Source organism: Etheostoma spectabile, chromosome 12 (assembly GCF_008692095.1).
Source record: "Etheostoma spectabile isolate EspeVRDwgs_2016 chromosome 12, UIUC_Espe_1.0, whole genome shotgun sequence".
NCBI lineage: Eukaryota > Metazoa > Chordata > Actinopteri > Perciformes > Percidae > Etheostoma > Etheostoma spectabile.
The window spans coordinates 33,175,572-33,196,416 of NC_045744.1; the positions used below are offsets into that span (position 1 = coordinate 33,175,572).

The following is a 20,845-nucleotide window of genomic DNA, read 5'->3' on the forward strand; positions in this document are numbered from 1 at the left end:
CATTTTTAGACAATTTAAAAAAATAATTCTCATGATTAACACAATCAAATGCTTTAGAAGCATCAATGAAGCACAGGAACATTGTGGAATTTTGCCTATTATATTTATCTAAAATTTCTTTTAATGCAAAAATACAGAAATCAGTTCCATGCTTCCGTTTAAAACCAAATTGGTTATCAGTAGACAGGACATACCTCTCAAGTCTACACAATATAACTGTTACCAGCAATTTGGGCATAACACTGGCCAGAGCTTTTGGGCTGTAATTATCTGAGCAGTTCAGCTTCTCCACTTTATCTTTAATAACTGGTACTAGCACAAAAGAGAGTACAGAATTTAAAGTTTAAGATGTTCAGCTCTAATAATATCCAGGCTACAGGCCTTATTATCTCTTAATAATATTGCTTCATGGATTCAGTAGAAGTCACAGCAACAACATCATTAAACTCTACATTATTCAATACAAACGGATGACTTTTTACACAGTTTAACAATTCACAATATTGTTTTGAACTGTGAAAATTTCATCAGGACAACCATCACACCATCTATATTAGATGGAAGAGATGTTTTGCAATTATTAAGTTTTTATTTCTTTTACAGAAGTCATTAACATTATTTTTTTTGCAGCTTCCATGCCAGTGAATCTGATCTCATAGTGTTTTCATTTCTTTTAATATAGCGAAATGCATATTTAAATCTTGCATTAGTGCATTTCTTGTTTTCAAACAAGGGGCCATGCCTGCTTTTGCCTGACTCAGCCCATTTCGGGCCTCTGCATGGAGCTCTTCTTCATGATCCTTCCAACCTGGCTTAGCATTGCACACTTTTGTCCTATATTTATAAAGAGGCCTGCTCGAGATACTGAGAGACTCCATAATACAGGGTACATAAATCCTCACAGTGTTGTACATTCTTACAGTTCATATAACAACCCAATAAGGCATCTTTGATATATTTATTTAGATCTCAGACAATTTTGACCAACTTATTTTCTCTACATTAATGCCATTATCCACAGGCAACAACACCGGTAAATTGTCTGTGTTCAACACCATAAGGAAGGGTATATGGTTCGTATTAGCCAGATCATAATCCATCTTCATCATATCGATGGAGTCGTGGGCATCCAATGTACAAAGACAGTGGTCTAGCCAGGAAGTAGTGTGCCAAGCCTCGCTGATATTAGTATAACTATGGTACCTTGCTAGGTAAAATTAATCCACTATCTGTAAAAAAACTCCATCAAATAAAGAGTTGGCATCAGTTACATCAGCATTCATGTCACCAACGACATAGAGGCAGGTAGAAGAATAGTCCTGAATAAAAGACATAATGAATGCCAATCTACTGAGGCACTCATTCTCATTTTGTATGCACTCATGTGGCGTATATACATTCAAATTGAATAGCAGATGTGGTCTGTGTGGTTGAAACACATTTTTGATTTACAGGGAAATATATAAGACGTAAGCCCGGCACCTTATAGACCAGGCCAGGTGAAAAAATTGACATCACTCAAACCTGTGTGGCAATGTGGACACGTCTTATTGACCCTCTTACAGCTTCAGGAGGTCTTACCAACTGAGTAATCTTGCTCCCTCTACCCACAGTAGAAGTAAGGTGGAAACGCTTGATACCTAAATCAACATAGTAAATCAAGGCACACTGGAAAGGTGTGTCAAGGGTCACTTGAAACTAAGAAAACTTAAAATAGACCTAACTATGTGACATTTTAGACCAACTAAAGGCAAATCGTATAGTGGGATGAGGTGCTCAAGTCTATCAATAGGTCCGACTAGGCTGTTCACATGCAGGGGTTGAAGCCCATCATGGTGCTTCTTTTTAGTTACAAACATAATTTTGCTTGTGATTACTCACCAAATTTAATTGAATTTGGGAAAACCTCTTACATTCGCCCAAAGTTTGTATTTCAAATGTATAAGGCTTTTGATATGAGAACGGTGACATGCAGGAGAATGAGCACACCCACCTGGGAGGAAGCAGATGTACTGTATGTGTGTTTTAGGGATAAATATATGTACAGAATACTGCTCTTTGCCTCTTTTTAAAGCCCATTAACGTCTCTGTAGAATGGGATGAATGTGCAATAGTTTCTTCTTCTACAAACATGACGCTCTCTTCTCCTAAGGAAATGTTAAATCATTCCTTCTACTTTTAATTCACATTTGTATTATGTAATGTACAAGCTTTGTTCTATTTAAAGCAAGGGGAAGAGTACTGAATGTGTCCTAGTTGTACATAGAGCTCAGACAGTGTTTATTAGTCACATTTATTTATTGGAAATTACAGGGACATTTTTTTTCTTACAATATTGTGAAAGTGCCAATAATAAAGGAATGGCTTTAAATTAAACCATGGCTGTTCACGTATTTGTATTTTAAAAGAATCGCAGGCTTGGGAACATAATTTTATTAATGAGTCATGTTTTCAGGTCTTGGTCGCAACAGAATTTTTTGTGCTAAGCAAAACACAAGAGCCCCAAAATGCTATCTGGAGAGCCCACACCACCAAGGTCAACAGATGGCATCAAAAGGCAACATATTGATTCAATCTTGTGGTTGTCGTTGTTACCATTTGCTTTTGTCAGAATTTGATTCAGAGCTCTGCTTACTCTTCACAGATTTTGTGATTTGATATACTGTTGATCCCAATTATGGTTTTTAAATTTCTCATTCAGTGTACCCTCTTTCATTTTTGTTGTCATTATAAGGTGAGTTGATTAAAAAAATTCAAGAATAGATGCTTCAGTGTCATGATTGTTGCACGGTAAATGGAAACAACAGCACATGGATTCTGGAAGAGCTCATCAGCTCTACAATGACGCAGCATCTCTGCAGGTTGACTGAGCAAAAAGGTTGGCAAGAGCATCCGTTAAAGTCATTCAAACATTTTAAGTGTAATAAAGTTCTATTGTAACAGAATTTCTTAAATTTTGCCTCTTCTAATTGATTAATTTGCACATGTTTATACATAAGTTGAATAAAATTAGCTCGGTGCTTTGAAAAGAAAAAGAGAGAGCATTTCATCTCAGTGATTGTATCATTACAGCACTAAAGTTACATAAATCACATAGCAAACAACACAATGACAAAGATCAAAAACAGGTAAAATACTGTTGAGTGCCTATCTCTGTCTTGGATAATGTACGGGATGCAAATTCCTCATCAAGCAGCGACCCAGGCCTGTCTGACTGAAGTTGCTCTGTGACCAGCCTGTTGATGTCATGATACCTCTAAACAGTGATCAGTGTCTTGATTGTTCTGTAGGTATTCCACAAGTGGCCCTTGTTTAGAAGAAGTCTCCCAGCTAATCTGTAAATGTGCTGTATTTATATAGCGCTCTTCTAGTGTTATCGACTACTCAAAGCACTTTTACATCATACAGGAAACATTCACCAGTCACACACATTCATGCATTGTGGTCGAGGCTGCGTACAAGGTGCCTCCTGCAGATCAGATAAACACTTACACACATTCACATGCACAGCATCGGGGGCATCTTGGGGTTCAGTGTCTTGCCCAAGGACACTTCTACATGGGACTGCAGGGCCAGGGATTGAACCCCCAACCTTCCGATTGGCAGGCAACCGCTCTACCACTGAGCCACAGCGTCCCCAATCCCGCCTGCTACTGACCAAGTGGAAGAAATCTAGCTGATGTGATCTTACCTGCTACTGCACTACTACCAACAAACATAGTATAGAAGTGAGATGTCTCACTCTGTAGCTATAACAAGTTAGATGACTCACTCCGGAGCTAAAACAGAGACCTAAACACACAAGGTGAAAACAGGATCTGCAGCAATGTGCGATACAACAAAAATATGGTGTTTTTAAAAAAAGAAACCATGTCAATCTATTCTGATACAACCTCAAAATACAATTATGAACCTGAAAATGAGCATAATATGGGTTCTTTAATACTAGTTACACAGTTCCTGAGCTGTAAATATTTCCAGAAGTCTGCTTTGTGGATTAGAAGAGTTGAATTTATAATTGTGTATAGGGTCAATTTTCCAGGTCATGATAGAGCACACCCAACAAAGGCTATTTTCCCTTAGTGTTGGAAGCACTTTTATAGTTTTGGGTGGATAGAAAATGTAAAAGCAAAACGTATAGATTTAGGAAATATGAAGTATGGTGCAACAGATCCATCTTCAGTTATCCCTTCCTGGTTATCCAAACATTTAGGAAGAAGTCTGATCAGAGATCAGCTGGGAATATGGTACAGCATTATATTGAGCAGCACTTTGCAGACATGTTAAGTATCCTGCTGAACGTACCAGAGCTGCAGTTTTAATTTCACTCTATGAGATTGTTATTAAGAAGAGAGCTACAGATTACCATCAGTTTAGACGATGGAGCTTCTATCTTATACTAGCTTTCTCTTGCATCAGAATAGGTCATACTGGACTAAATAAGACACTCCACATTAGGGATAGACTGATTGTTGGCCCTGGCCGATTATCAGGCTGTTTTTTTGTCAGTTTGCAGATTATCTGTATGTGTTTTATTTAACTGATAACCAATAAAGTTAAAGGTGCAATATGTAATGCTGACAGCAAGTGTTTAAATTAGTTCCTGCAGTACAAATTCAAAATACTAGAGAGAGCTGTCCCCCGCGCCCCCTCCTCACCAGACTTGAAGTTCACGGAGGTTGGCGCTTGTCTCACATAGCCAGACATTACCTCACAGCACAGCGGAGTAGCTAACGTTAGATGCTGGCTATATTGTCATAAGAGCCTGTGGTCACGCGGAGCTCTGTATCCAACTGACAGGCACGCTTTTTGGGCTTAGAATTACGGTGAGAACCGCTAAAAATAACAATAACTTGCCGTCCTCTCCACCCAACTGAACACACTTTATTGGCTTAGAATTACTGCAACAATGGCTAAACACACTGGAAACTCACCGTCATGTCTGCAATATTTACAGCCCCCCTCTCTTGGCTTGAAATAACTTACTGCTACACGTTGTAAACAGCCGTGGCCCGCTTGCCTGGTCCACTGGTAACGTTAGCTAGTAGTTAGCAAGGTTAGCATGGCGGCGTAGGCTAGGACCAGTCGGGGTCACTTTACTAGCTGTGCCTCAATTGTTTTTTGCGAGTAACCAACTTGGGTACTGTTGAGTTATAAAAAGTTTAAAAACAATGTTTTGAAAATAATGTATTTCTGTGTATGCATGTATGATGGAGCCAGGTAAGGAAAATCTGTGAAGAGGTCAAGACGGCCCATTTGTGTCACCTACCCCCTCTGTCTCTGCCAGATCAATTAGAACTGAAAACGAATTAACATGTAGAAAGAACCTGATTGTTTCACACCAGGAAGTAACTTTCTGTCTGCTACCCCCTGGTGTCTCAGACTAGGCTAAAATACATTGATTAAACTGTATTGATGTTCGAGTTTCACATGATAGAACTTTTGATCTGTGACCAAAAACGACTCCAAAGGGGCAGAGTTTAAAGGCTTGTCCTCCCTCATTGGACAGCGAAGATGCGACGACAGACCAATGAGAATGGATTTGAATGCACCAGGTGAAAAGAAACCGCCCCCAGATGCAGGGTATAAATTGCTGTGATTTAGGAATAATTAGGACTGGTCTCATGTAACTCCATCAGGGGAAGCATGGGTCAGGCTGTCAGCTGCAGTGTTATCATGTTGTTTGTGTCGTATTGTCTTTGTCTCATCATCTTCATAATTCTGTTTCATTAAACCTTTTCTTGATTCTCAATTGGACCCGAGCCTCCTTCCTCAGAGATCCAACAAACACAAAGTTAGAAAATTCTAACAGTACTCTAGCTATACTTCAATGTGCGTACACAAATGTTGAAATGACATAAAATGCCTGTCCCTTGTAGCCTGAAGCTAATGCTTACAATATTTACCCGGGATTTGTTACATCTCTGGTTACGCAACTGTTAGAAACATGCCGGGTTTTTTAGCACGGGTAGAATATACAGTGCCTTGCGAAAGTATTCGGCCCCCTTGAACTTTTCAACCTTTTGACACATTTCAGGCTTCAAACATAAAGATATAACATTTTTATTTTTTGTGAAGAATCACCAACAAGTGGGACACAATAGTGAAGTGGAACGAAATCTATTGGATATTTTAAACGTTTTTAGCAAATAAAAAACTGAAAAGTGGTGCGTGCAAAATTATTCGGCCCCTTTACTTTCAGTGCAGCAAACTCACTCCAGAAGTTCAGCGAGGATCTCTGAATGATCCAATGTTGTCCTAAATGACTGATGGTGATAAATAGAATCCACCTGTGTGTGATCAAGTCTCTGTATAAATGCACCTGCTCTGTGATAGTCTCAGGGTTCTGTTGAAAGCGCAGAGAGCATCATGAAGACCAAGGAACACACCAGGCAGGTCCGTAATACTGTTGTGGAGAAGTTTAAAGCCGGATTTGGATACAAAAAGATTTCCCAAGCTTTAAACATCCCAAGGAGCACTGTGCAAGCGATCATTTTGAAATGGAAGGAGTATCAGACCACTGCAAATCTACCAAGACCTGGCCGTCCCTGGAAACTTTCAGCTCAGACAAGGAGAAGACTGATCAGAGATGCAGCCAAGAGGCCCATGATCACTCTGGATGAACTGCAGAGAACTACAGCTGAGATGGGAGAGTCTGTCCATAGGACAACAATCAGTCGTACACTGCACAAATCTGGCCTTCATGGAAGAGTGGCAAGAAGAAAGCCATTTCTCAAAGATATCCATAAAAAGTCTCGTCTAAAGTTTGCCACAAGCCACCTGGGAGACACACAGAACATGTGGAAGAAGGTGCTCTGGTCACATGAAACCAAAATCAAACTTTTTGGCCACAATGCAAAACGATATGTTTGGCGTAAAAGCAACACTGCTCATCACCCTCAGCACACCGTCCCCACTGTCAAACATGGTGGTGGCAGCATCATGGTTTGGGCCTGCTTTTCTTCAGCAGGGACAGGGAAGATGGTTCAAATTGAGGGGAAGATGGATGCAGCCAAATACAGGACCATTCTGGATGAAAACCTGTTGGAGTCTGCAAAAGACCTGAAACTGGGACGGAGATTTATCTTCCAACAAGACAATGATCCCAAACATACAGCAAAATCTACAAAGGAATGGTTCCCAAATAAACGTATCCAGGTGTTAGAATGGCCAAGTCAAAGTCCAGACCTGAATCCAATCGAGAATCTGTGGAAAGAACTGAAAACTGCTGTTCACAAACGCTCTCCATCCAACCTCACTGAGCTCCAGCTGTTTTGCAAGGAAGAATGGGCAAGAATTTCAGTCTCTCGATGTGCAAAACTGATAGACATACCCCAAGCGACTTGCAGCTGTAAACGCAGCAAAAGGTGGCTCTACAAAGTATTAACGTAAGGGGGCCAAATAATTTTGCACGCACCACTTTTCAGTTTTTTATTTGCTAAAAAAGTTTAAAATATCCAATAGATTTCGTTCCACTTCACAATTGTGTCCCACTTGTTGGTGATTCTTAACAAAAAATAAAACTTTTATATCTTTGTGTTTGAAGCCTGAAATGTGTCAAAAGGTTGAAAAGTTCAAGGGGGCCGAATACTTTTGCAAGGCACTGTATCTCTGTTGATCCTGTTTGTTTGTTTGTTGTTTCTCTTTCATGGCTGTATTAACGTTACAGCTGTAGCGCGTTGGGTTTACGTTTCTACAGGTATATCTGGCAACGCGGCCTGGCTGTCAAACTGGGCCGTTAACAACAACAACAACAACAACAACAACACACAGGCCAAAACACAAACAGAAATTCTGTCACAGAACCGAAGTTTCAAAAGGAGAAAATACTGGCATTAGCTTTGTTGTCAGAGAAGATAGTATTTCAACTTAGCATATCTCCTTAATATCTGATGACACAATGGGGTCATTTTTGGATCTATTACAGTAAATATATTACATATTTGACCTTTAATTAAAAAGTGTGCTACATTGGCTCCACTACAGCTCTGTCTGTCCCTCTGCTTTCACTCACCACTGAGTCTGACTTAGGTTGAGGGGTGGCAGTAGCTCAGTCTGTAGGGCGTTGGGTTGGGAACCAGAGGGTCACTGGTTCAAGTCCCCGTATGGACCAAAAAGTAGTAAGGGTGAATTGGTTGCTGGAGAGATGCCACTTCACCTCCTGGGCACTGCCTGATGCTGTTGAGCAAGGCACTGTACCCCCCCAACCGCTCAGGGCGCTGGTTCAGCTGGCAGCCCACTCACTCTGACATCTCTCCATTAGTGCATGTACAGATCCTGAGTGTGTGTGTGTGTGTAATTCAGGACTGTGTGTGATTACTAACAAAGTGTGGACATAGAGTGTAAACTGTAATTTCCCCATAAACAAATTAAAATAAAAAATTGATGTTTCATTGTGTATTATGTAGAACGTTTCTAAGCTTTTAAACGTTTTTTGTTGGAGTTTGTAACATTACAAAATCTTTATTTTGACCTAAATATTTTCATTTTCACTGTAAATGCATATTGGTTCCTAATATCGGTTATCAGTTTCATCAATTACTAATAATCTGTATCGGTATCTGCCTTAGAAAACTACTCCATATAAAAGGGAAACTCCCAACTGGTAGGCGTATACGTTGTGATCAGGATGAATCTGTGCAGCATGTGCTGCTGGAGTATAGGGGCTATGAAAAGGGAAAGAAGAAACTGAGGGCAGCATTGAAAGAAGCAAAGTTAGTCGGAAATTTACTTCTCCACAATCCACTGCTCCACAATCCAGTCCGGTGGGTAGGTGGCGGTAATGCGCCTTAAAGCTGGTTGCCAACATCCAATTACAAAGCAGAAGAAGAACCCTTCGCTGCTGACGTGTAGCTAGGTAGGGAGCTAGTTAGCTAGTTCTACACATCCGTGGTAGAGTAGGGGAAGAGACTGTTGAGCTGTTTGTAGCACCTGACTATAAGCTAGCACTGTAGTTCTCTTTCTCACAAGCCTTTGCATAGACAGACCACTATGAAATTATCTGATTTGGTACAATAACAACGGAAGACAAACCGGGTCACTTGCACAGGTAGGGGACTCCTAATTAAATTTACAAGAGCTAACGTTAGCAGGCTCTAGTGCTAACCTAACTGTAACTTAGTTATCAACGGTGGCTAGTTAACGGTTAAATGATAATGACACAGTCCTTGACACATTAGCATTAAACGGTTGTATTGTAGTTAATTGACGTGTTCTTAAGGTATTGCTAAGAGCAAATGTTTTTTTGGATTTCTAAGTGATAAAGTTACAATTAGTGAGCACCATCGGTCACAGTGCTCATATAGTGAAGGTTAACAGTGCTGAGCCCCACACAGCCAAGGTAAATGCAGCCGTCTTCAGTGACTAAACTGGGAAAGGACTGCAAATAAAGACGGTTTTTTTGCAGTTCATAGGTCAAAATTAGACATCATATTTACTATGTGGCCTCATTCATAAATATATCACACATGCTGTTCTGTCTCTTGCAAAGGCATGTACAATTATTATTTTTTAAATCCTGTGTGGCATAAAATAGATGTATAACCGTTATTGAGTATAATTTTGTCTGACATTATATTGATATATATGAATTAATATGATTTACATATAATATATGATTTACATCTTTTTCAGACATATCTGGTGTTTCCAGAGGTTTTCTATGTTTCTCCGAAAGTTAGAGTAACTAGAGGGTTTAAAGGTTATATGAGGCCACTAACAGCTGACCAAACAACATGCCTCTTGTCATTTATTAAAATTACAGATGTCTGTAGGTTTATTTAGGATAATATAGATACATTCATCATTTGGCGCAACAATACATCCATGCTTAGGTGGCAGTAATGTACAACTGGTAAAACTCTGTTGCTGACCACCAAAGAAGTAAGGAGAAGATAGTTAAATACATTTTGGCTTTTTAGCAGTCTTTAGAAAACCCCATTGATAGCTTGATTTTTTTACTACAACTAAAACTTATGCAGCTGATTACTCAGCCTCGTTGAAATGAGTGCAGGTATTTATGAGTGATAAAAAGCAGTAATAATACTTCTTTATAAATATTTATATAGCGCCTTTCATACAAGGAATGGAAATTGCATAAGAAGATCAAAAACGGTGACAGGATACCATAATTAATGGATAATGAAACACACTTGAAGCAGTAGTGCGAAGCCTATAACCGGCAGTGAATCCATGTACTTTGGGCTGAAATTGAAAATGGGCAGGTGTGTTATATTTTAATCCTCTGCTCCTGACCCACATACCTTCCCTCTGCTCTCCAAGTGGCCTCCGTGTGAGGTATGCTGTTACGTAATATTAAGGGCTAAGAGGAAATGAACGAGGGTATGTTGAACCACTATTGAAACACGGCATCTGTTTTCCACAGGTGTGATTGAATGCAGCAGATGTATGAAGAAGTGTGGTGACTTATACAACAACAATGGGGAAGAGGAGGATGCCAGATCTGTACAGAGCCCCCTTTCCTTTATACTCCATTAAAGTGGATCCTAAAACAGGGCTTGTAATCACAGCAGGAGGAGGGGGGGCTTCCAAGACCGGCATAAAGAATGCTGTGGTAAGTACTGACTATCAAGTGTTTCGGTAATTAAACGGTTTAATAAAATACTCCGGTGGCCCTGAAAACGTAATGAAAAATTGCACAATGTACTGTATGCCACATAGATAATGAAGAATATCTTTTTCTGTATTTGGTTGTGTTTTGGGGGTATATAGGTGTGTGTATGCCCGAGCACCTACAATGTCAGTTGGCGAATAATTTATGGGCAGCAGACTGTTCCACACTAGTGGAGTAAAGCACCATAGTTGATCCGTAGTCCGTATGGATTAGAGCTTAGTAAGTCTTCCTCTATGAAACCATTCAAATTTCTTTTTAATTATATTTGAATATTTAATGCTCAAATGCAGTATGTTACTAAATATGTACTACACTACTCAGGCTTGTGCATTATCAATGCCATAATATCAGCATGTGGTTGTCTAAAGCAAATGTCATGTTCGGAAAGGTTGATATTTGCTCTATGAAAGACATTGACAAAGACAAAAACTGAGAACATTTACTTGATCATTTTAACCAAACGCAGATTTTTTTCTTTTTTTTTCTTTGGCACCTATAGCACATTGTGCATCACCACAAGCCTGTAAACATAGAGGCTTCAATGAAGAGAAGGGCGAGCATTGCAGTACATTGTTGCTGAACGAAGTTTATCGTCTCTGACTTTTGTACAGGCCACCGCCGAAATGAAAAATAACACAAGGCACCGCGGTAACGTAACTTTCCTACTTTGCTCAAGTTTATTAAACCGAGAGCATGGATTAGTTTTTTTTTTTTTTCTCAGCTGACCCCGGGGTGGCTCCGTAGCTAGCTGTTTCTCCAACTGTGAAAAAAGAAAAGAAAGAAAAGCTCCTCGCCGGCGCTAGTCACATTAGCTTTACCACGGACATTTGGACATCAAGCGTGAGTCCTGTTAGCATGTTGAGCCTCACTGCCCAGTGGATAGACAAAGACTTCACCCTTGCAAAAATTGCATCTGCAATATGTTTGTGAAATGGAAAATGCAGGTCATGCTACGTGTTGACAGTGACGGATGTTTAGGGTTACCTCTGATGTAAGGCATTTGGCAGACCTGTTTAAGTAGGAGATGATGTAAAAAACATTTACTTGAAAATGTAGTTTTATTTGTTTTACTCCTAAGAACTTTGAAGTATGAAGTCTAAACTTGTGGCATTTATTTTCCAAGTGAAATAATTTAACATTTTTCAGGGGTGAAAGTCTGTCTACTGTTGTGAAATGATTCATTTATGGTAAATAAAATATTGTTTTTCTTGTGTATTGCCTTATCTACAACACAGGAGTGTAATAAGGTAAATGTAGTTAAGGAGAGATACTTAAATTTCTCTTCAGTAAAATTAAAGTGTCGCCTATATTTATATCAGGGGAAAAATGTGTATATACTGTACATCAGTATTGGCATCGGCCAAGTTTGAAAACATCAGCATATCGAATATTGGCCAAACTACAATATTGTGCATCCCTAATATTAAATACCCTTTTTATAGTATCTGCTCTTAAAGAAAATTCACTTCCCATTGCCTATCAGTAGGCAATAATCAATAATGGTCTGTGACTGCATAAATGCAGAATCGTCCAGGTCCACATTGCAATACAATGATTAATGCAACCTGTTTCTTGCAGATTGTCAACTTACTGAGAACATAGCTGTTAGAAGGTAATTTATGAAGTCAAAGCTAACTCACAGCTGTAGGGCAGCTAACATTAACTCAGGGCGTTTTCACACCGACAGCCTTTAGTTCAGTTGAATCAAACTACAGTGTGTTTGCCCCGCTGGTGCGGTTTGTTTGCGCAGGTGACAACGCAGCAATCAAACTCAGTGCGCACAAAAACTGGTGGTGAGAACATAATTCGTACTTGAACCACAATTATACAAACTCAAGCAGTCTGAGCTATTGTCTCCTGTAGTCAGGTGTGTTTACCAAACTGTGATGCAGCAGAGCAGCGAATTGTAGCAGCTTGCAGTGTTTCCATCACAGAAATAGACTGCGGTGAAGCTTGCCATCCATCACTCGTATCTCCATGGTTAAACAAGCAGCCTCTAAAATTGGAGACGGACGCCGGCAGAGTAAAGTGAAGTCTCGGAGTCCAGAGCAGATGTAGGAACATCTCCTGCAAAACAATATCTGATAATTTTGATTAAATGAGCTGGACCAATAAGGGGGGCTGGGCGTTCTTTGGTATGCTTAGATTTTTCAAGTGTGAAACCAAACTGAACCAAACCAACCGAGGGCAAATCGTTCCAAGTTTACTTACTCACCAACGTATTCGGACCAAAGCAAACAAACTACAGGTGTAAAAACGCCCTTAAACTGTCTCCATGAAGTACCCAGCTAAGCAAATTAAAATCAGTTGTATGTTAAAGGGATATTTCACCGCTGGAAAGATAAATATACATTTAAATTTAAATGGGTCATTTAAATAGTAGAAATGTTTTTTTTTTGTTGTAGAAATTGGTACCTTCTAGTCCGAGAAAAGTCAGAAAATGTATTTTTGGCAGAATTTTTGGCCAGAATGCACTCCCAGAGGCCACTCCCAAGCCACACCTACCGGTTACAGACATAGCCAGTGAGGCAGTCAAGTCAAGTGTGTTTTATTGTCATTTCAACCAATACGAAACAACGTTCACCGTGGACATTATGTAAAACCACATACATTTACAGCTACATTTAGTGCACATACATTATAGGCTCCATAAAGTTCTGCTAACGCATTTGTCGCGTTAGCGCTTGGAGTAAACACTGTATATAACACAGCCTTGAATTTGCGTGGAATGTAGAATGGTCGGCATTTAACTGTCACAAACGTAGTAGTTGGATAAAACAAAAACAGTAGTTGGATAAAAGCACCCATTTCTGCACCAGCCCACCTCCATGAGTCTTACCCAACAGAGCAGCATCTGCTCGGAAAGCTAGCAAGCTAGGTAGCTGGAGTCTGGTACACTGTTCAAGCCATGTTTCCACGAAACAAAAACACAGCAGTCTCAGAACTCACGTTGTGAGTTTCGTTGAAGTTGGATGTAGTCCAGTTTGTTGTCTAATGAGCGGACACAGGTGGCCGGCTAGCGTTAGCTTTCCACCTTGCTGGAACTCCTGCCCTCGTCCCGCTTTCACGCACAGCGCTTTCGATGTCCCCTTACCCAGCTAGCGCCGTCTAGCAACTCCACAGGCTAGGGTGCTGGTCTCCGTAGCAGGCAAAGCTTGCATAGTGTGTTGAGTATTCCGTCTATAATAAAGTTTCCTGCATATTCTCCGATCTGTACCAATGTCCGGTAGTTGGAATGCACATAATTGTTATAAAAGTTTGCTGCTGAAAAGAGTAGCGTAGCTTCAAGATGGCTGATACTCTAATAACATCTGCTCTGATTGGGTAGCAACTAGGGATGGGCCGATTACCCGGCTGAAACAAGTATGCGGTACGGATAAAGCACTTTTGCCGAGTACAAGTATTATACAAGTAAAGCAAGTCAATATCTGTACTCGGATTCAATGAAAGTCTCCATGACTGTGTCTCCGTTCTGTGATAGGCTAGTCACAGTGCTAGTCACAGCGCCTCTCCCTTACACTATTCTGTGATTGGCTAGTCCCAGCGCCTCTCCTTTACACTATTCTGTGATTGGCTAGTCACAGCGCCTCTCCCTTACACTATTCTGTGATTGGCTAGTCCCAGCGCCTCTCCTTTACACTATTCTGTGATTGGCTAGTCACAGCGCCTCTCCCTTACACTATTCTGTGATTGGCTAGTCCCAGCGCCTCTCCTTTACACTATTCTGTGATAGGCTAGTCCCAGCTCCCCTCCCTATACACACAGATTCCTTGTGTTGCTGTGAGCCGCTCCGCTCACTCGCGCACAGAACACAGAGAAGTGAACAGCTCTCTCCCCTTCAGGTCCGCGGGGCTTTCCCGTTAACATTTAGGGTTTCTTCAAGCTTCAGGTTTGTTTTATACTTCGGTTTGAACTAGTACCTAGTAACCAGGAGACTTCTGGTAACCGTGGGGATTGTTCAGACATAGTGCTCGGTAGAATGGGACTCATAGAAAAATTAAAAGTTAAAAAAGAAAGTTATATTGTTGAGTATGAAAACTCTTGTTCATTACATTTAACTTAATAATTGCAACCACATTGTTGTATTTATTGTTGCAAAACTTGTTATATACTGTAGGCCTATATAGTTCGTTTGTCACCATGACAACACCACTGATCTGAAGCTCAATGCTGATGCTGTCATGGAAATAGTTTTCTAATCAGCAATAAATATAACAATTTCTGATCAACCCATATCAATTGCATGCTTAAAATAACATACCGGTTAAAGCCCCGCCCATTTCAAGACAACCAGACCCACTTCCGGGTTAAATCTGACCACTTCCGGGTTAGTCCCCGCCCAGTCCGAGTACAGATCCGGATACGGATAATTTATGTGGTAAACAGATACAGATACAGATAATGCTAGCTTACTGAAATTAAGTTGCCATGTTTTAAACTGCCTATATTTGGAGCATTTCATTTCTTATGTAATATACCATACATTTTAATAATGAAACAATGCAATATAAATTCATATCCCTCTCAAAAGGGGTGCAATGGAGGAACCAGGAGAGGAAACAGTTGTTTGGCCACTGTAAAAATTTGTTTTTTGAAAGGCTAAACCCCAACAAATATGGACTGAAGCAGAATATTGTTAGATAAAAACATTGTGAACTTTGGAAATAAGTACATCTATTTTTATTATATATTTTCTATGTTTTTTCAATACATTTTGACTTTTGGACTTTACAAAGCTCCGTTTATTTGAAATTGTATGGTTCTGAGTCGGAAACAATCCTGTGCAGCAGCCACTGGAATTGCTGCGACCACTGGAATCTAATTCTACAACAAATACTATATATTTTCTCTCTTCAGCATTCTTATCCCAAATGCTATGTTGTCAAATTGGTGAAGCAGTTTACTTCATTTGCTTTTGTTTTGTCTTTTTAAATATCTTCTCAAGTTGTAATGTGTTGCGCTTTCAGAGCCACCATACAATACAGCAGAACAGGGTATGCTATGATTAAATATGTATGTTGCATAAGCAAGATATAAAGGTACTCAACATATATTGTCCATGCCAGAACAGGTCAAGTCTGAGGTTATGAATAGAAATGTGGATTACATGCATCACGAGAGTTTGTAAACCAGAGGCAAACTGATGACTCTGTGTTTCAGCAATTCCTGGATCTACAGCTGGATGGAGGACACCAGTACAATGCCAGTCTCCTTCACTCTCATGACACTGACACACGTGCCACCATGAACATGGCTATAGGCAATGGTGTGATTGCTGCAGGACAGGACGGGACCTGCTCTCTGATGAAGTTTAAACACTGCACACCTAAAGAGGAAGGCAAAGCTGCTGCTGAGGATGGTGAGGCTTAATATTACAATCTGGAATATAGTGTACCTATTGTCTTTTTAAAACTTGCTACGGTAAAACAACAACCAGAACCTTCAAGCTAGCAAGCAAGGTTTTTTCAGGGAATGATTGTAAAGATTTACAAGAAATATATTTACGGCATTTACTATGCAACTGGGACATTTTGCAACTGATTGGTGCTGATTTGTTATGGACAAAATACAAACGGTGACACACTGGTAAGGCAAATTTATGTTTTATCCATGTATAACAAGCTAACTGAAGTACCTCACGTCTCTGTATTCTGTGAACAGTTAACTTTTCACAGTTAACATTTATTATTGTATGTGGCATTTTCTTTTGCCTGGTGCAAATGTTCCACCAAAACAAGTTCGTTCCAAAGACCATTTTGCAGAGCCATCGTCTCTGCATCCAGAGCTTAGGTTAGCCCAAGACAATTGTGATTAGTTTAGAGAAATGGAAACAACCCAGACATGCGCAATGTTGTACAACATCATCAGAATCATGACAAATAAAACGGCTGTATGAAAATTATTTCAATAGCAAAAAGTGAGTTCACAAATATACAATATAATCACACATAACTGGCAAAGTGGTAGGAATAATGTACGAGTAATGAAAGTAAGGGTAAGGTTGTGAATTCTTCACCAGCCTTTTGAAATATGTGTGGTATCAACTGGGGGATTAGAGTTACGGCTCTACTCCGAGTTCCTCGCGGATGACTGAGCTTCTCACCCTATCTCTAAGGGAGATGCCAGCCACCCTCCTGAGGAAACCCATTATGCCCTGGATATTGTTCTTTTGTTATGACCCAGCCTTCATGACCGTAGGTGAGGGTAGGACTGGTAGATCAAAAGTTGGACCTTCTGGGTCGGTGCAATTAAGTGAATGTAATACTTCCCTTGCTGCTCCAATTCTCTGGCCAATCGCTTCATTGTCTCCTCACTCGCAAACAAAACCCCAAGGTACTTGAGCTCCTTCACTTGGGGTAAGGATTAATTTCCTACCTGGAGTAGGCACTCCATTGGATTTAAAGGTGCTGTTCCTCATCCCAGCTGCTTTACTCTCTGCTGAAAACCGATCCATGAGTGCTGAAGGTCACGGTCCAATCATCAGGACCACATCATCTGCAAAAAGCATCAGTGAGATACCCAACACGCAGAACTGCAGCCCTTCCCCACCACAACTACGCCTCAATATCCTGTCCATGACTATCACAAACAGGATTGGTGGCAAAGCGCATCCCCAACAGAGGCCAACACTCACCTGAAATGAGTTTAAGTTACTGCCGAGAACCCAGACACAGCTCTCGCTTTGGTCGTACAGAGATTGGATGTCCCTGAGAAGGGACCCCCTTACTCCTGCAGCACTTACCACAATATTTCCCGCGGGACCCAATCTTATGCCCTTTCCAGAACCACAAAACCCATGTGGACCATGACTCCCATCCCCCTCCAGGATTCTTGCAAGAGTGAAGAGCTGGTCCGTTGCGAATTGTTGCTCTTCATTCTGAGGTTTGACTATCGGCTAAACCCTTTCCAGTACCTTGGAGTAGACTTTATCAAGCAAAAGGTGTAATACCACTCTAGTTGGCACAGACCCTCTGGTCCCCTTTTTGAACAGGGGAACCACCATCCTGGACTGCCACTGAAGTGTGACTACCTCAGTGACTTCCACCAGGTTAATTGACGACAATCCCCCATCATCCTCCAGCTCTGCCTCTAACATAGAGGGCTTGTTAGTTGGATTCAGGTTTTCCTCAAAGTGTTCTTTTCACTGCGAATTACCTCCTTAGTTGATGTCAACAGCATCCCATCCTTACTGTACTCAACGTGGCTCTGTTTCGGTTTTCCAAAAGCACCTTGGTGCAGACCAAAAGTCCTACTCCATGGTTCTCTGAACTTCTCCCACACCCGCTGCTTTCCCTCTTTACAACTGAGGTTGCCTACTCTGCTTGGGTTAAGATCAAGGGAGGCAATGCCTCTCAATCACGCCACCACATTTAATTGTTAGCGCTCCACCTCCCACACGAGTTCAGGCTCCTTCTCCCACAGAGAGGTGATGCTCCACTTCCCTAGAGCCAGCCTCTGCTGCCCAGGTTTGGAACGCCAAGGGCCCTGACCTTCACTGCTACCCGTGTGGCAGCGCACCCAACCCCAGCTGTTCCTCCCACATGGGATGGAGAGGGGGTAGCCACGTTGCTTCTTCGGGCTGAGCCCCGCCAGGCTTTGTGGCCAATCAGATGCTCGCTGTAATGCCCTCCATCTGGGCCTGGCTCCAGACAGGTTTCTTGTAAATTGGATGATGTTTGTCATATAAAGCTGATATCCTGTTGCCAGCGGAGGGCGCCATGATCAAAAGTCAATTTTGGTCTAGCAATGGTCTAGACTCTTGTCAATTGTGAGAAATTTTTGGCAGATATGACAATGTACGCTCAAATTAGACCCACTTCCTGTTTTGATGGAGAAACACACAAAATGGATGCCCCGCCACGGCCACGTTGTATGACAATTTTTTTTTCTTTTAATAACTTCATCTAGAACGTCTTAAGATGGCACAGACAAAATTTGAAGTTGATCAGATAAAATCTCTAGGAGTTTGTTAAAGTATGACATGTGGAAATGGCCAAAATCACTTTAAATTCAAAATGGTGGACTCAACGTGGGGTTTAGGGTATGGCTCGGCTCCAATTACGTTTATTTTGTATTTCATAACGTGCTTCATATGTGGACCAAGTTTTGTGAGTCTACGTTAAACATACTGCAGGGGCAGCCATTTCCCCTATTCCTGAAACCCTTAAAATACATACATTGTCACCAGAATTGGTACCACTGTCAATTTTGGTGAGTATGTTTAGCCCCTCAAAGGGCGGTTCAATTGCCGGAAGGAATAATTACTTCAGTTTCAATAGGGTTGAAAATGTAAAACTGAATGTCTCTTTGTTTGAAGCGTCCAAGGTCACACAGAAGACTTCTTCCCTTTTCCCTCCCTTTTCTTATGCCAGGTGGAGTTTTGTCTTGAGATAGCGCAGCTGTTTGAGGCATAGAGGTGGGAGGGGGGTTTCAGTGTATAAGTGGAAACGGAATTATTTAGGTTTTTTTAGTCCATCCTTGTACCTTAAGGGTGTATGTGATTGACTTCTTGCACAAGTAAACTGTGTTAAAGCAACTCCAGTGATTCTTTGTCTTTTAGTAATAATTTTTCTAACAGCTTGGTCCTTCGAGTTGGATCCCAGCATCCCTTCATCCTCCCAGGTTTGGAACCTGAAAACCATGCACTGGGGGAGTTGAGGAATCTTGTTGAAAAGACCTCCAACTGAATTGTTGATCAACAGAGGCCAGGATTCCGCTGGTGGAGAGGAAGAGTGACGGGGTTGTGTAGTGGAGAGACAAGGTCACTGGACTAAAGTGACACAAGTGATTCTTTGTCATCTTTTGGTGGTAATTTTTCTAACAAGGGCCTTCATCGCTCAGCGCTTGGGCCCTAATAAACATTAGGGGGTTAAGAGTCAATGTCATTGGGGCCTTGTTGTTGAGGCTGACTGCAGAGGGGAAGAAACCGTTTATGTTGCATAAAGTTTTGGTCCTGATTTACCGCAGCTACCTCCCAGAGGCGAGGGGTTCAAACTGAATTTGTCTGGTGGGACTGGAGTCGGCTACAATTTTTCCTACCTGCTACAGCGTCCTGGAGGTGTACAGGTTCTGAAAAGACGGCAGATTGCCAATTATCTTCTCAGCAGAGCGGATGATACGCTGTACTCTGTCCCTGTCCTTAGTAGTGGTAGGAGCGTACCAGATGGTGATGGAGCAGGTGAGAATGGACTCAATGATGGCAGTGTAGAAGTACACTATCATACATGGGTGCCGATTCAATTTGTATTGTGATATTCATTTTTTGCATGTTTAGAAGTGTAGAGTATTCTTTTCCTTCTTTAACAAAAACAAAAGTGAATAATACACTTCTAGAAGCACTCTAACTAATTGTATTTTTATAAGAATAAACATCACATGTTAGTCAGTCTGACATGTATTTTCTTTGTAAAGAAGTACACAACATTTTTTTTTTTGCGTTTTCAAAATAATCACGATACACACTTTCGATTTTTTTTTTTTTTCACTACTTGACAGGTTGAATTTCTTCAGCTATTACACGAATTGCATCCTTGTGCTTTTTTGAGGCGAGGGGTTCAAACTGTATTTGTCTGGTCAATTTCCCGCCTGAGATGAGTCCAATGAGTTTAGTGTTGTCTGTGACTGGAGGTGCAGCTTCCTCATATGCCACTCAGCAACATGTCTCTTACAAAATCAGCTGTCCTCAAAGCTAGGTTTATGGGAGCTGCAGTGTTCCCGGCACAAGGTGTGCGTGTCATAAAATGATGTGACAATGCAAAAGCTCCGCAAGTTGTTGCTATGCATGTTCATCCTTTACTTCCACTCTCTTCATCTCTCCTACTTGCTTATTCACATTTTTGTGTTTCGGGAATACTGCAACGGACAATGCATTGAGCATAAACATCTCACTGCATGCTCGTAGTGCATGCGCCATCTACGGAGGCCCGTGCTAGGGGTAGTTCCTAAATCGGATCTGCTAGAATGGTCAACATAGTTGGGATTGATTAGGGTCAGGGTAAGAATACCAGGGTAAGCCAAACAGAGGCAGAATAAGGTGGGTCATGAGGCACATCTTGTGACGTTGACACGTCTAGAGGATCCAATCTAACATCTACCCACACAACGTGCGCCAGTATATCCAAGGATTTTGTCTACTTCACAACTACTTTTTAGGCTGTGTCACACCCACCCGAGCCCATTGTCCAATAGGAAATGATTGTCATGCCATTACTG

General features: G+C 41.1%; 1 protein-coding gene across 6 annotated transcripts in view; it reads left to right on the plus strand.

Annotated features, from left to right (window-relative positions):
* Positions 1-298: 298 nt before the first annotated feature.
* The window catches only part of preb (prolactin regulatory element binding), a 34,548-nt gene continuing 14,001 nt past the window's right edge, over positions 299-20,845 (plus strand). For 3 of the 6 annotated variants that reach the window (XM_032531987.1, XM_032531992.1, XM_032531993.1), the window contains exons 1-5: positions 299-309; positions 4,420-4,424; positions 8,878-9,049; positions 10,385-10,573; positions 15,794-15,992. In XM_032531987.1, coding sequence (XP_032387878.1) covers positions 10,439-10,573; positions 15,794-15,992 — 334 coding nt within the window. In that variant the 5' untranslated portion in view covers positions 299-309; positions 4,420-4,424; positions 8,878-9,049; positions 10,385-10,438. The other 3 variants (XM_032531989.1, XM_032531990.1, XM_032531991.1) reach the window with 3 other exon arrangements.